Below are 14703 nucleotides of genomic sequence, written 5' to 3'. Positions count from 1 at the left end.
ACAGCAGTCACAAACCTTCTGGGCTGTTGGAGAGGCTGCCTTATACTCTGCTTTGCTGTCTCCCAGAGATTTTACTTCACACTCCTCACAGCTACTCCCAAGGGGCCCCCAGAAACTCGATCCTCCACTGAGAGGGTGGGGGCAGCCGTGTCCTGGGCTGGGCGGGGGACCACCCAAGGACACTCATTGGTGATGTGTGGGAAGGGCTCTACCCAACCCAGATCAGGCTCCCCCTCAGTTAGAGACATCAATCTGGCCTGAACCAGCCCTGAGTAGAGACCCCTGGCCCAGGCAGGGGCCCCCGCTCTGGGCAGGCAGTCAAGCAGCAGAGGCCCCATCTGATCCAGGCACTTCCTTTGGTTAATGAGAAACCAAATAAACAGCCTCTGCCCCAGCTGGCTTCGGGAGCACCCCAGCCGGGCCCAGCCCTGCCTGCTCCAGCCAGCCTCCCTCCCTTTCACCCTGCAGGTCCCGTGACTTTCCTCCCTTGCCTCCTCCGTGCGCTTCCCACTTCCCTCACAGCCCTGCCTGCTCCTTGGCTGGTGCGCTGGGGCTTCCTGCTCTGGATCGCTAACCAACCCTCCCCTTCCTTCCTCCTCCTCCTTTCCTCTAGTGCCTTCTTACCCATTTTTAGCTGCTGGGATCCCACTTGTCCTCCTCTCCTGACATCTGTCTCAGCCATCTCCATAAGGAGGGAGTCCCCCGCCCAGAAGACCTGCGGGCTGCTCCGGGCCTTGCCAGCCTGTGTCTCTGCTGTGGCAATGAGGCCAAACCCTCTTCAGGGCCCTCACTCCACTCTCAGACCATCAGCCTGCAGGAGGGAGATGCTCAGATGCTTGGGTGCTCGGGGCTGCTCTAGCTCGAGGGCTTTGTCAGCCGGAAGTCCCCGAGTGTGCCATGGTGAGAGCTCTGGTGTGCAGGAGAAGGAAGGCTCTTCTGGCTAAGAAGCGAACTGGACAGCCTGAAGCAGCCTCGTTACCCAGCGGGCCACAGCTGAGGCCCAGCTCTTGGGAAGTTATTTCTAGCCACCTCCAGGTGTCTTGAGGCAGGGCAGGGCTGGGCCTGCCAGCAGGTCCCAGATCTAGCCCCAGTGAGGTGGTGGCAGTACTTGCGGACACACCCAGGTCCCCATGGAAACACCTCCTCCCCCATCTACTCTCTCTAGCTGAGTCTAGTGCCAGACGGGGCAGATGCCCATGGCCTATGCCACAGTGGTGATAGGATAGACAGGGGGCTATGGTCACAGGGTCCAGCAGAACAAGAGGGTAGAAGAACTTGTGACGAAGAAGGGCACAGAGCATTTTCAACATCTTGCTCCACTAGGACAGCCACCATCTTCCCATACCAGACCAGATCACCAGTGTTTTGGGCACATGAAAATCACACACACGCTCTCTCTCTCTCTCTCTCTCTCTCTCTCTCTCTGTCTCTCTCTCTCTCTCTGTCTCTCTCTCTCTCTCTCTCCCTCTCTCTCTCTCTCTCTCACTCATATACTCACTCATACACTCACACGTCATTCCCCAACATCACGACACCATTTTACACCCATTTCTCCATGTGGTTAATTTTTTTTTTTTAGTTCTCATTTTTTCTAAGAAAAAAGCAACAAGAAAATAATTCAGAGTTTATACAAAACATCTTTACATTATTTTTTTTCCAAAAAAGACTAGTATTTACACAAATGGCAACAGAAACAAAAACAAAAAAAACCTTTCGACTGCCACCTGGAAGGGACTGGCTGTTCCGCTCCCTCTCCCACCTGGCAGTGGGGTGGGCACCTGGCCAGGAGGCAGTGTGGAAGTGGATGGTGGGAGGCCCAGCTCCTTCCATGGCCACTCTGGGAGTGCCTGCAAGGCGCTTGCTAGTGGCAGTCTGTTAGCAGCCGTGCTGGCAAGGAGCCGGGGTCAAAGTGCACGGCGTGCTGGCCCAGCCCTAGGCAAGCCTCTTCCTCTTTCCAAGCCCCAGCCCAAGACTGGGGGGCTAGCGGGAGCTGGGTTAGGGGGGCACCCACCTGAGCTAGAGCCCAGAAAAGAAGCAGGCTACCTGGCCTTATACCCGCTTAGTTCTCCGCCCTGGGCCTCTGTTTCCCCACCAGGCCGAAGGGTGCCAAAGGTGAGGGGAGAACAGGGCAGAGCGGAGAAGGGGGAACTCCCAGCTCTGCAGGGCAAATAGCCACCTGGGTACCTCACCTCCCTCCACCCCCCATGAGGTCATCTGCCTGCAGCAGCTCTCCTGTTCCCCAGGCAACAGCCAATTAAGACATTAATAACCGTGAGAGTGAGGGAGGCAGGATATGCCCAAGTATCCCACAGGAAGTTTTTTTTTTTTTTTTTTTGGTGGAAGGGTGGCAGCCACTACCCCATTGCCAAGATCAGCACTGTAGAAGGAGAGTCAGTGGGGGAGGGTGAGACACCTTGCCCAATGGCACTCTTGTCTTCCCTCGTGGGCAAGCACAGCCCTGGCCTGTCCCCTCCCCACAAAAAATACGCCAACAAGTTTATAAAAGAAATGCCATCCTATGCTTCCCGGCTGGCCACATCCTGCCCCAGGCCCCTGATACTGCGGAAGGCTGGGCTCAGAAAACCTGGGGAGGGGCTGTCTTTTCCATTTTTCCATTTTTCTTAAAAAAAAAAAAAAGAGAACAGATGAAAATGAGTTGACAGCTAAAAAAATGAACACAAAAACATTAAAAACAGTGATGATAGCGGACAAGAAGTCCTGGGAAGGGAGAAAGGGGGCGAGGGGGCACAGGGCCAGGGGGGGCGTCTCCCTGCCTGCTGTCCATCAGCGTCCGACCCTGCCCTCCAAGAAGGGGTGCCCCCGCAGAGCCCAAAGGCCTGGCCAGAGGGGGAAGGCACAAGAGCATGGGGGCTGGGGGCACAAGCACCCCCCTCTGAAGCCCAGGGGGCGGGGCAAAAGGGGGATTATAAAAGCCAAGAAACTACAAAACTAAATACAAAGATGGGCACAGCTGGCAAGGGGAGGGACGTGGGTGAGGATGGAGAGGTGCAGTCCCGGCTGACTGTCCCTCAGGGCCGAGGCTGCCAGGGCCCTCAGACCTTGTAGTAGATGTTCGCGGGGCTCTGGGGCGGCATCTCCTGGACGATGTAGACAGGGTGCCCGTAGTCCCCACTCACCTTCTCATAGTGGGGGCAGTAGTTGTTCTCTGTAGTCCGTAAGGGGATGATGATGTCGCTGGGCTCGGTGCCCGCCGTGCCACTGCCCCCCTTAGGACTGGCCAGGGTGCTGAGCGAGAGGGCGGGCGCCCGCTGCTGCGTGTGCTTGCGGTGCCGCTTGCGCAGCTTCAGCAGCAGGATGGTCAGGAAGATGATGATGAGCAGGAAGATGACGCAGCCGGCGCCCACGGCCGCAAACAATGCCACCTTGGAGTTGAAGAAGCTGTCGGGGTCCCCGCTGCTGCCTCCACTCCCACCGGAGCCGCTTTTCTCATCCTGGTTCACAGTCTCTGTGGACGGGGGAGGGAGGCAAGGGAGGGGAAGAAGGTCAGCCAGGGGTCCCAGGGACACATAGCAGATCTCGGGCCACGCCCTGCCTTCCTTCAGAGCTAGGGCCTGAAAGGGCAGCCGAGCAATGGCTTCTGCCCTCTGGGAGACTCCCATACACTCACCGTGCTTGCCGTCAGAGTCACCCAGGGAGCCCCGACCACTGGGGGCCTGTGTAGCCATCTTGATAGTGTTGTCTGCCTCCTTGCTGGGCCGGCTGGTAGTCAGCTGCTCGGGCGTCACAGCATTGGGGTCTGGGGGTGGGGAGAGAACAAGTGAAGGGGGAACTCCGGCAGCGTAGGTGCCTCAGTTACATAGCTCCCACCGGCCAAGAATGGCCCGGATACTGGACCTCAGATCCCCTATCCCTACTGCCCCCTCTGCCACTACTCCCCACGCCACCCCCCGCCACCCAGTGAGGAGCATCTGTCGCAAAAGCCTAGCTGAGGAGCCCTCGGCCTGGGTGCTCACCTTGCCCAACCTTCATGACAATCTTCATGGTGCGTGTGCGGCACACACCTCCCTCCCGGTTCTCCAGTCCCTCCAGGCTCCCATTGGATGTAGCTGCAGCAAGAGGCCAGAGCAGTCAGGAGGAGGAAGAGGTCTGCCAGCATTACCCAGAAGCCCTAGTGACGTCTAAGCCCTTAAGAATAGAACTGGGAACCAGGGAGTTGCAGGCAGCTCCCACCCACCCGTGAACCTTTCTACTTCTCTCCTCCCACTAGGAACAGAGTCCAGGAACTAGCCCCTCCCATGAGGATGCTGCTCCCCTACCATGACCAAGGCCACAGGCCCTTCTTTCTCAGTGGAAGCTACATGTGTCTCCTCATTGGGTGACGTTGCTCAGAGGCCAAGCAATCAGAACTGGCATGGTGAGGAAGACTTCTCCACAGACTAGAAGGAATCCTAGATTAGGTGTCAGGAGAACTGGGTTGGAAACCCAACCCGCTCCCTAACTCTCTGTGTGATCTAGGGCAAGAAGCCCCTTCACCTCTTGGGGCCTCCATTTCCCATGAAGAGAAAGGCTGAAGCTTTGCCAATTCTGCCATTCCCAAGGTTAGATCTTAGGTGGGCAAAGAAAATAAGAGAGAGAGCACCACGAATCAGAGTCGTCTCCCACCCAGCTCCTAGAGCCAGGGCGAGCTGGCAGCGGAGGCCCCTTGGTAAACGCTGGGGCCGGAATTCCAAGGCCACACTACGAGGAGAGCACGCCACTCTTCAAAGGGGACTGGATCAGGCTGGGCCTGAACTGTGTGCGGTCTCAGTGCGCTACTCAGAAGTTCCCACTGCTACAGGACAGGAAAGAACCATGCGGTGGGCAGGGACTCACAGGTAATATAGTAATCGTGGTGCTTCTTGAACTCCAGGCCCATGTAGTTGGGGCTGAACTCCTGGAACTTGATGGTGAAACGGATTTCCTGCTCTGGCCTATTGCAGGTGACCAGCACGTTGGGGTCGAGCACGGTGCTGCAGGCAGCTGCCTGCTCAGGCCGCACCAGGTACAGCTTGTAGTACTCATAGGGCCGCCCAGCTTCTGCTCGGGGGCAGATGATGTCCAGCTTGTCTCCAATCTTTGGGTAGATCACCAGGCCCTTCCCACTCAGAAACCTGCCCAAGAAGGAAGAGATGGTTAGCCTCAGGGTTGGGGGTCTCAGGCCATCCCCAGAACCAGGGGAGCAGACAATGAGGGCCAGGCTGGGCACACTGGGTGGAGATGGCGAGGACAGGCATTCTGTCCTTTTTCCATCCTTATGCTGGGGGTGGGGAAAGAGAACCATGCTGCCAGCAGGGTGTGGAAGGGGTGGCCCATGGGCAAGGCTGCCAGGCTTTGACTGCTCGGCAGGGTGGGGCACTGCCTGGCTGGGGGAGCCCTTTGTCCTAATGTGGCATTTCCGCAGGGGGGCTGACGTGGCAGATGGGCTGGGCACCTAGATGTCAGGCTTGGGTTGCCTGGATGTGGCGGCCCTGTCCTCCTCGCACTCCCAACATACTCACATTCCTTCACAGCCTCTGCTACCGGCCCTCCAGCACACACGCGTGTACATGCGCTCATGCGCACAGACACACACAAAGAAGCACACACACAATGAGCCCTAGAAACCACCCCCACAGCTCCCAGCCAACGGCTGGGGATGCACAACCTATCTTGGCCCCATGCCTTCTCCCCCATCCTTGCTAATCTTGGGCATGATGGGGAGATAGGAACAGGCCTTGCCTAGAGCCAAGGGATAATGGGCACAGTCTCCAGCCAGGTACAGCTCCACACAGCTCTCTCCACTCCCCACTCCCACTGCCTGGCATCCTACCAGGACTCATCCCACCCCCATAATGCAAAAGCCTGAATCCCCAAATCTGGCCAGTCTCACTGCAAAGGATAACAGAGAAAGGGGAGAAGAGGCCTGAGCAGGAACAACAGATCATACAAGACAGAGCCCCAGGAACCTCGCTCATCTGCCTTCTAATCCACTCCCACCACACACACACACACACACACACACACACACACACACACACACACACACACACACACACACACACAGCCTCTGCTCCCCATCCTGAGAGGAGATGGACAAATGCCTCCCGAGCCAGGTTCATCTTCTAATCCAGAAGGCCAGGCACTGGGAAATAGCAGGGGGAGGGCAGCTGCCTGGGGCCACCGATTCACATCATCCTGTCCTTGCCTAAGCACAGTAAGCGCTCTCGGCCATTTCTGAGCCTGGGAGCAAGTCGGTACAATGTAGGAGAAAGAAGACAGACTTTGGAATCAGATGGATGGTGGCCCTTACTAGCTCTGTGACCTTGGATGAGCTGCCTGATCTCCCTATCTTTCAGTGTCCTCACTTATAAACTGGGGATGGGAAGAGGCCCTCCTCCAAGGATGGTGGAGGGGAGGCATGATGGCATGTATAGAGCACATAGTTGGCACTCAACCGTGATTCCTGCTTAGAAATAGCGTGGTCTGCCAAGAGGCAGGAGGCCAGACACTAACACCAAGGACCTATGAGCCCAGTCTCGTTTCTTGGGTGGGAAAGAGGAAAAGATGATACAGCTCCATCCTCAAGGACTCTATTGTCCGGTGTGGTTCAGAAAAGTAAATGGCCCATGCCGCAGCAATGGATAGCACCAGGCTATCTGGAGGCTGTGTGAGAGGATGGTGGCTCAAAAGGCAAGGGCTGGACGCAGAGAGAGGAAGGAGACAGCTCATCGGACAGGACAGTCAGAAATGGTCCCACAGAAAGAGTGGGATGAAAGCAGATCCTGGGGGAGGAATAAGAAGTCAACATCCAGCAAGAGCAGACAGCAGTGGTTGGGACAAAAAACCCAGGCCAGTGACTGGCCCAGTGATGGGTAGAGAGGAGCAGAAGAAGAGGGGGTAAAGCTCAGCTGGGGCCAGACTGAAAGGCCAGGGTCACAAGAAGCAGTGTGGGTTTCATCCAGTGGGGGACAGACTCTCTAGCAGAAGGGACAATGAAGGGCCGAAGGCAGTGCTTCAAGGGAATGAAGCTAACGGTGGAAGAACATGGTTCTACTCCCTGAGGGCCCATTCCACAGTGGGGGCTACAAGGCACAAGGGCCTCCTGGGAGCCCAGTATCCTCACCGGATGGAGGGAAATGATACCCAAGGAGGTGACTAAGGGAACTAGACCAAGTAGATGGAGTGGATGAAGAACAGCAGCCCTCTCTCCACGTCCAGGGAAGCTCCACTAAGCTGGGACCTGCCATCCTTCTGTGCAGGAGGCTAAAAGCAACAACAAGGAGGTCTCACCCACCTTAGTACCTAGCTTTACCACACTCCAGAAGGCCAGAAAGGAAGCAGGCATGGGATGGAGGCCCACACAAACATTTGAGAGAAAACACCCCCAACTCCATGCGCTACAGAAAGCCAAGAAGTTTCACCAAAGCCTCTATAATTCCTAAGGCATTTTTCACTTTCCAATCTTCATACTGGTTCCATCCAGGCAGTAGGATTAGACAACTTCTAACATCTTAGAGATAGAAGGAACCTTCGAGACCTACTGAGTCCAGGCTCCTCATGTGAGGGAATGAGTAACCAGGTGAATGTTCCTGTTGAAGAGGGGTGCTCAAAGCCAACCCGAGGAGCCTAAACTCACCCAGGATGTTAACTCCTAGGGGTCTAAGAGTACCTTAAACATTGGCTGAATCCTTATAGAGCTGCACCTCCATAAGACCGTAACTGGAGATGACAGCAGGTAGAGGGCACGCAAAGGGGTACAGGCCAGCTCACTTTTCTAACCACTTGGCCCGCCTTACTCACCAGGGAGTCTTGTCTACCCTGAGCAGTCTCCCATCACCATTCAGGTTCTGGAGCCCTGGAACCCAGAGACAACCGAGGAAACAGATGTCTACATAGTGGGTGGGGGAGGGGGAGGAGAGAGGACTATTGCCCCCAACACCCCTCAGACTCTCGTCAACCTCAGAGAACAGAATTCATAAATATTCATGAGTTAATTTGCATAGCAGCTGGCAGAGGGAAACTCACCTTCCCCTAAAGTGCAGAAGGGAGAGGAGCCTGATGAGACCCACCTTCCCTGACCCTGGTCCCCCATGATGGTACCTTCTCAGCTTCTTCCCCACCACTGTGAAAAGTGCCTCTGGGCCTGTGAGAAGCCCCAGAAAGTGGTGAGAGGCCACGAGGTGTGGGTATGCAGCCCGTGAGAGTGAAGCCCAAGGTCAGGTATGACGCTAGTCATCCTGTACAGCGGGGACCCTGCTGGTCTCCCCTCGTACCCACCAGGTTAGGAGTAGGGGCCGACAGGAGGAGGAAGAGAGTACCTAGTTAAACTCTTTACCCCCCAGTTTTCAAAAACTACTACTCCCCCCATTATCAAACCAAGCTTTCCTGCCTGGGGCCACCCCCAGACAAAGCCCTTTTCTGGAAAATAAGGGGATTGACATGGCCCAGCAGGAAGCCTGCAGCAGGTCGCCATGGTAACCCCTGAGGCCTTCCCTCCTTAGCCTCTGATAGCTCCTGGGACCCCAGGGAGCCACCCCAGGGAGTAAAAGGACTTAGGGAGGCAGCCTGCCATTCAGTCTCTGTCTGTGGCCTGCCTCTTCCCCTCTACCCTAGCCCAAGTCTCTCCCCCAGCCTGCCTACTGAGCTTAGAAGTATCACCATGACTGCTGAAAAGAATCCTGGGAGAGAAGAAGCCTGAGGGTCTGGGGTAGTGGCCAGTGCTGGTCAGAGGCCAACTGCCCCCCCCCCGCTTCTTTGTCCAGTTAAGCCCCTATCCACCCATACACAGACAATCTATAGCAGAGAGAGTTTGGAGCTATGGGGGTCATGCCTAGAAAGCTGCCCACGTTCCACCACACTTCCTTCCCTCTCATCCTTCCCTCAGGCTCTAGGGACTTGCGGTCAGAGAGTGGCCAAAGGGAGAGCCTGGTCCTAGGCCATGCCAGCCCAGGTTTGGTAGAAGACTCTAGCCACAGCTTTGATTCAGTGACTCCGGCACCACTGCGCCTGCACCCCAGGGTGGCAGGACCAGCGGAGGACAGAACCCAAGCTGGAGCTCAAGTGTGCTCTCATCCCAGCAAGGGTGGGGAGACCCCAAATTAAAGGCTCCTCTTTCACTCCCCCAGCTCCACCCAGCCCCCGAGGCAGCAGGAGCAGGCCTGGCATGTCCCAGCAGTGCCCGCCCAGGCGTGGGTGGGCAGGAACAGCAGCTGGGTCCTGGCACACACACAGCACTGTCGGAGGCAGGGAAGCCAGGAGAGCCCCAGAGGAAGTCCCCCCCACACCTACACTGAACTATGCCTCCCCTCTGCCCCACCTGGCCAATGCTAGGGCCCACTGAGGGCTTAACAGCCCCTTCCTTGTTGTCTGCTTTCTGTGGGGTCCCTGAGAGGCAGTGAGATTCCTGGCCCAGAGAGGAACCAAGGCTGCTATTCAGAGCCCGGGAGGGAGAGTGCCAGGCATCGAGCTGGCTGCCTCTAGATCAGGTCACCCCGAGCAAGCGGCCCTCAGACGTAGGCCTAGTAAAATCAAATGAGGAAGCTGGAGCACTGCTCATCCCACGTGGGCAGGGCCTGAGTCACAAGGACAGATGCACACACACCTGTGAGGTGAGAGCGAAAGCCGGGGGCAAAAGCCAGCGCCTCCTCCGAAACCCAGTCTCTCCCAGATTCCAAGGCAGTGGGATGGTGTGGAAAGAATGGCACAAGGCACAGCTCTCCCCACTACGAGCTGACTGACTTTAAACAAGTCATTTTCCTTTTCTGGGCAAATGCCTCCTCGTCTGGAAAATGGGCAATTCCAACTTCCCAGGGCTGTTGGGAACATCCAGTGAGTTCATATCTGAGAATGCTTTGGAGGTAGCAAGGTACTGCCCAACTGTTAGTTAGCACACCAAGCACAGTACCATTTAGAAGAAGCTGAACGAGCTGACTACACTCCTGGCTGCTAGCACCGCCACCCAAAACAGCTACAACGAGAACCCACCCAGGAGGGGCTGCTACAGAGCCCAGGGCAAGGAACCCAGAACATGGCTGGTGAGCATTCCCTTACCTCAGCTCCCCTAATAATCACAGGGTGGACCCTCCCCGCAAACCTACTGTTCCCATGGCAACCAGCGGCCTCCTGGCTGGCCCACCCACTCCATACTCCCAACACCAGGAAACAGTGATGCGCAGTGGTATCCAGGGCCCACTCATCCCCATCCCTCATAGTTGGTGAGGCAGTGGAGAGCCTGAGGGGAGAAAGGAAACCCTGGATTCAGCCTCCAGTCCAGCCTCACCAGGCCCTTCTTGCCCCAGGTCTGGCTGCCTGGGGGTGGGGGAGGGAGGGAGGGGAACAGGGAACTTTAGAGGAGCTGCTGGCTTCCCATCACTTCCAGGCCCCCACCTGTGGCCAATCAGCCACAGAGTAGAAGAGGTCAGGTCCCTAGCCACCCCGGAAAGGGGCCCCCTGAGCTGGCCTCCCCAGGACTGTGAGCTGGAACAGCTGTGAGGGGGCTGGGACCTACACTTTGGCTTGTAACAGGCAAGCCTGGGTTGGGGTCTGCAGCTGCCCCCACCCATGCTGGATGGAGTCAAGGGTCCTGGATGCCAAGCTGAAGCCCCCACCCCCGCCCCTTGCAGGGAAGGTGTAATATGATCTCAGGCACATTCCCACTCTCTGGAGGTGGAGGAACCTGAGTGGGGGGCAGGAAGGGGTCAGAATGGGACTGAGAGACTGAACTGCAGCAGCTGGACTTGGCTGAGGACTCAAGTATGAGGCCTGCCGGCTGCCCCAAGTTCTCAGGGGAGGAGGCTGGAGGAGGGGTCTGCCCTGGGACCTTCCATCACAGCCCCCCCACCCCACACAAGCATGCCCATGTACTCTGGTTCCTCCCAACCTCTAACGGGCCCAGACCCACCTTCCCACCCTACACTTATCGGGCAAATCTGACAAGGGGCCAAGCTCTTGCCACCCAGGGACTACCACCCTGGAAGGCCACAGCACCAATTTGGGAAAGAGGCTGGGAGTCTGGAGTCAGCCCTTCCGGCTCCCCTCTCCCGGTCAGGGCTGGGGCTGCCCGTATCCTGGAACCTGGAAACATACCCCCAGCCCCACCACTTCTTTATTTTGATTTTTTACCAAGGAGGAAGCAATTAAGCAGGGTTTATAGGCGCTGGGAGATTTCGGGGGGGGGGGGTTGCCAGCTCCTGACAGGACTGAGGCGAGAGACCAAAAGCTGGGAGGAAGAGGGGAGGGAAGAGAGAAAATGAGCCTGTGAGGGAGAGCACGGGCATGTGCGAGAAACAAAAGGACTCGAGAAAAAGAGGCAGAGAGTGACTAAGAGTGAGAGGGAGTGTGAGAAAGAGGGAGAGCGGGCAAGCAGAGCTGGAGAGGGGAGGTGAACGCGGCTCACACAGGATGTGAGAGGGCGAACCGACAAGGGCCTGAGAGGGAGAAGTCAGGCAGGAGGAAAAGAGGGAGAGACGGACAGGAAAAGACCGTTGATTTGAAAGGCTGTGGCAGTCCCAGGCTGGGCGCAGTGGCAGAGACAGCCTCCCCGAGCTCAGAGTGAAGCTGAGGGCAGTGCCTTCCTCCTGTCCTCCTGCCCCCCCAAACCCGTGCCAACACACACAGACAGGCTGCATTCCAGACCCCTGAGCATAGACGGAACTCTGGAGGGGGTGCTGCGCGCAGGGGCACCAGTATGAGTCCCCCACCATTCCCAGGATCTGCTCAATTACAGGATGGAATTCGTGCAAGTCCTATTGAGGCCTCAGCCACCACTCCCACCACCCCCAGGATGCCTACCCTCAGCCTGAAGTGGATCGGGGAATGGGGCAGATCTCAAAAACCTGCAAACCGTTCCAGAGCACTCAGGCCTCAAGACACAAAAAGGGTGAAGCTCAGGGAGATCTTGTTTCTCCCAGCCACCCCCGACCTCACTCTGCAGGAGGGCTCCTTTCCAGCTGTGGAGCTGCCTGCTATCTCTGGTTAGAGACCCGAGAGAGCAATTAGGTCACTCCCATGAGCCCCTAGGATGGGCTACCCCAGGCTGATTTCAGCTCTCCTGGCTCAAGAGAGAGCATTTCCAGCCTCCACCTTTACAGGAGGGAACTGGGCACTTCACAGCCTTTCTCCTTGGTGTGAGCAGCCCGAGGCCCCCAGACCATTTTGAGTCCCTGCTGTTAGGAGAGCACTGGGCCCAGTTTGGCTTCTGGGTTAAGGAAAAATCGTTGTCAATCCCTTTCCTTGTACCCTGACCCTGGTTTAGACATCCCACTAACCAATAAATAGGACCGTACCTTAACCTAAGGAGAAGAGAAGTAAAGAAGCTGCCCTCTCCCACTCCAGGGCTGAGAGGTGCATGACCCCTGGAACCTAAGAGGTCAAGACAGGCAGGAGCTCGGGAAGTTAGCGGGGAGCCCATAAGAGTGGACAGGAAGAGATTCCAGGTACAGGAATCATAGAGCACAGAGGACAGGCCAAGGGCCCCCAGTTTCCCACTAAGTGGGGTGTCCGCACACTGCTGGGACCTCCAGAAAACAAGAAGGAAGAGCAATTTTGACCCTGGGTTCCAACCTGAGTCCTGGATGCCAAAAGAGAAAAAAGGTCCAGAGGTCACTACACAATCCAGCGACTCCCCACTAACAGCCCAGAAACCACTGAGCCACCGCCCTGAAAGGTGTGTGTGTTGTTGGGAGGTGGGGGAGGATTGTGAAGGGTAAGGAGGAGGGAGAAAAGAAAGGATCTCCTCTACATAGCTGCCTCCCCAACCCCTTTGGGAAAGCTAAGCACAACTCCCCAATCTGAGGACAGAAGGTGGGGGGGCCAGTGGGACCCGCCTGGGCAGGAATCCTTTGCTTGCCACCCACTTCCCTAGCCACCTCGGCCGCCACTCTCCACCCCGGCCAGCCCTGGAAGCTCTGCCACCGGCTCCATTGGACCCCCGACGAGCGCTGGATCGACACCCCCCCCCCAACAAAACCTCTCTCCCACTCCGCCCCTCTCCACCCGCCGCCTTTGTGAGCCTGGGAGCGGCGCCCGCCCTTCCACGGACCCAGCAGGGAGAAAGTCGGGGGTGGGGGGAGGCTAGGAGAGACGGCAAAGCGAAAAGCTAGGGAAGCAAACTGGGAAGAAAGAGAAATGAAAATGAGAGAAGCCCGAATGGAGATACAGGCACTGCCACCCGCCCCAAGCGCGAAGTCCCACGCCACGGTCCCTTCACAGCTAAACAAACGGGGAACCTGTGTTCCGGCCTCTTCCCCCGCCCAGGTCAAGCTCGCCCACCCCCCGCCCCCAGCGGCTCTTGGCGAAAACCGCCACGTTCCCAGGGGCCCCAGAGGGGGCTGCTTTCTCTCCCCGACCCAGCTCTCCGGTGCGCTCAAAGGCGCTCAGACTCCCAGCTCCGCCCGGCGCGACCACCTCGACTTGATCCGGGACGTGCGGAGGAGAGGGCCGGGAAGCTGAGGGGTCACAACCCAGCCAAGTGCCCCCACCCAACCCCACCGCACCCTTCCCCGCCCGGCCGCAGGGAAACACACTCGAAAAAGCCATAGACAAAATGGGGCGCCGCTCCTCCTCCGAACACCTTCCCACAGGCGCTCGGGGGCGCGCGGCCTCACCCCCAGGGACCAGAGCAGATAAGTTACTCACTTGGGGTTGAGGGAGCTCCAGGACACGGGCTCTAGATTCTTGGCCAGCGGGGTGGCGAGCCGGCACAGCGCCAACACGACCATCGCCACAAGCCACTTGCCGAGCCAACGCTGGCCAGGCCGGGCCATCTTCCCTGGGGCAGGCTGCACTTCGGGATGCCCTGGCGCCTCCTCAGCAAAGCTGGCCTCGCCTTCCCGTGCCGCGCTGCGCTCCGAGAAGCTCAGGCGCCCATCCTCCGCAGCCGCCGGCCTTGAAGTGCTCCCCTCCCGCCGGCTTCGGTGTCGCTCTTCTCCGCCCCGCCGGCCAGGAGGACTCACTGGGCAGCCGCCCCCAACCCGAGCATGAGCTGTGGCCTCCGAGGGCTCGCTCCACTGGCCTCTCCGCCGCACGAAGCACGACGGGGGCTCTGCGCCCCCGGGTGATCCCGTCCGATTCCGCTCGGCTCCCCGAGACTGTTTGGGACTGTGCGACCTCTCCCCGACGGGGTCTCACCGCTGGGGACTCGGTGGCCGCCCGGACGCCTCGACCGCCCCGGGATCGGCACCCCTGGGAAGAAGTGGGAGTCTCCCCACCACACGAGCTCGGTCTGGGGGCTCCCGACCGGGCCGCCCTAGCACGGGCTCCGTTCCTCCAGGCCACACTGGGACTCCGGGCTGCGCGCCCCCCGACAGCTTCGACTTCAGCGCGGGGCCCGCTCAGTGTACTTAGAAGAGCGCGGAGACACTGCCGAGCGAGCTAGTCCCATCAGTTTGCGCCTCTGAAGCCTAGGCCGGGTGGCCCGGCAGCCCAGTCGCCGAGTCCTAGCTCCCTGGCGATTGCGCCCGAGGCTCTACGGTCAGTGCGAGGCTCACACACCTCCCACTGCTGACCAGCGCGCATACACTCCCTCCGCCGCCGCTGAGCTGTCTACTCCCCTGCTCAGGCGTACGCAAGGCCAACCCTACGCATCTTAGCCAATAGCAAGCTCCGTCACGGGGTCCTTGCCCTGCACCACGCCCCCAGAACAGGAAGGAGGCGGGGTTTTAGGGAGCTCTTAAGGACGCCGCGCTCTCGATGGCACCAATCTGAGTGTGCGGCTCCTGCGGTTAT

The 14703-nt window shown here is 58.3% G+C and overlaps 1 protein-coding gene across 2 annotated transcripts; it reads right to left on the bottom strand.

Moving 5' to 3' along the window:
* Positions 1-1559: 1559 nt before the first annotated feature.
* Positions 1560-14495, bottom strand: EFNB1 (ephrin B1). 2 transcript variants are annotated; one of them, XM_079911423.1, is made up of 6 exons: positions 13615-14495; positions 4834-5111; positions 3975-4067; positions 3629-3757; positions 3138-3466; positions 1560-2620 (listed from the first exon to the last, which is right to left on the bottom strand). In XM_079911423.1, the coding sequence occupies exons 1-6, from the start codon at positions 13740-13742 to the stop codon at positions 2576-2578; spliced, it is 1002 nt and encodes a 333-aa protein (XP_079767549.1). In that variant the 5' UTR covers positions 13743-14495; the 3' UTR covers positions 1560-2575. The 2 variants fall into 2 exon arrangements, with proteins under 2 accessions (XP_079767549.1, XP_079767548.1); XM_079911422.1 differs by having other exon boundaries at positions 1560-3466.
* Positions 14496-14703: the final 208 nt, after the last annotated feature.

The sequence above is a fragment of the Stenella coeruleoalba genome, assembly GCF_951394435.1.
Source record: "Stenella coeruleoalba genome assembly, chromosome: X".
Lineage (NCBI taxonomy): Eukaryota > Metazoa > Chordata > Mammalia > Artiodactyla > Delphinidae > Stenella > Stenella coeruleoalba.
The sequence above is the reverse complement of the archived record's forward strand: the minus strand, read 5'-3'. Positions and strand labels throughout refer to the sequence as shown.

What these genes read in the sequence shown, in the direction of transcription:
- EFNB1 (XM_079911422.1), bottom strand. Translation starts at nt 13,742, where the DNA reads ATGGCCCGGCCTGGCCAGCGTTGGCTCGGCAAGTGGCTTGTGGCGATG. An exon ending in TGGAGCTCCCTCAACCCCAA is followed by an intron (nt 5,112 to 13,614) that starts GTGAGTAACTTA and finishes CTTCTTGGGCAG; the next exon opens with GTTTCTGAGTGGGAAGGGCC. An exon ending in TGACTCTGACGGCAAGCACG is followed by an intron (nt 3,467 to 3,628) that starts GTGAGTGTATGG and finishes CCCCGTCCACAG; the next exon opens with AGACTGTGAACCAGGATGAG.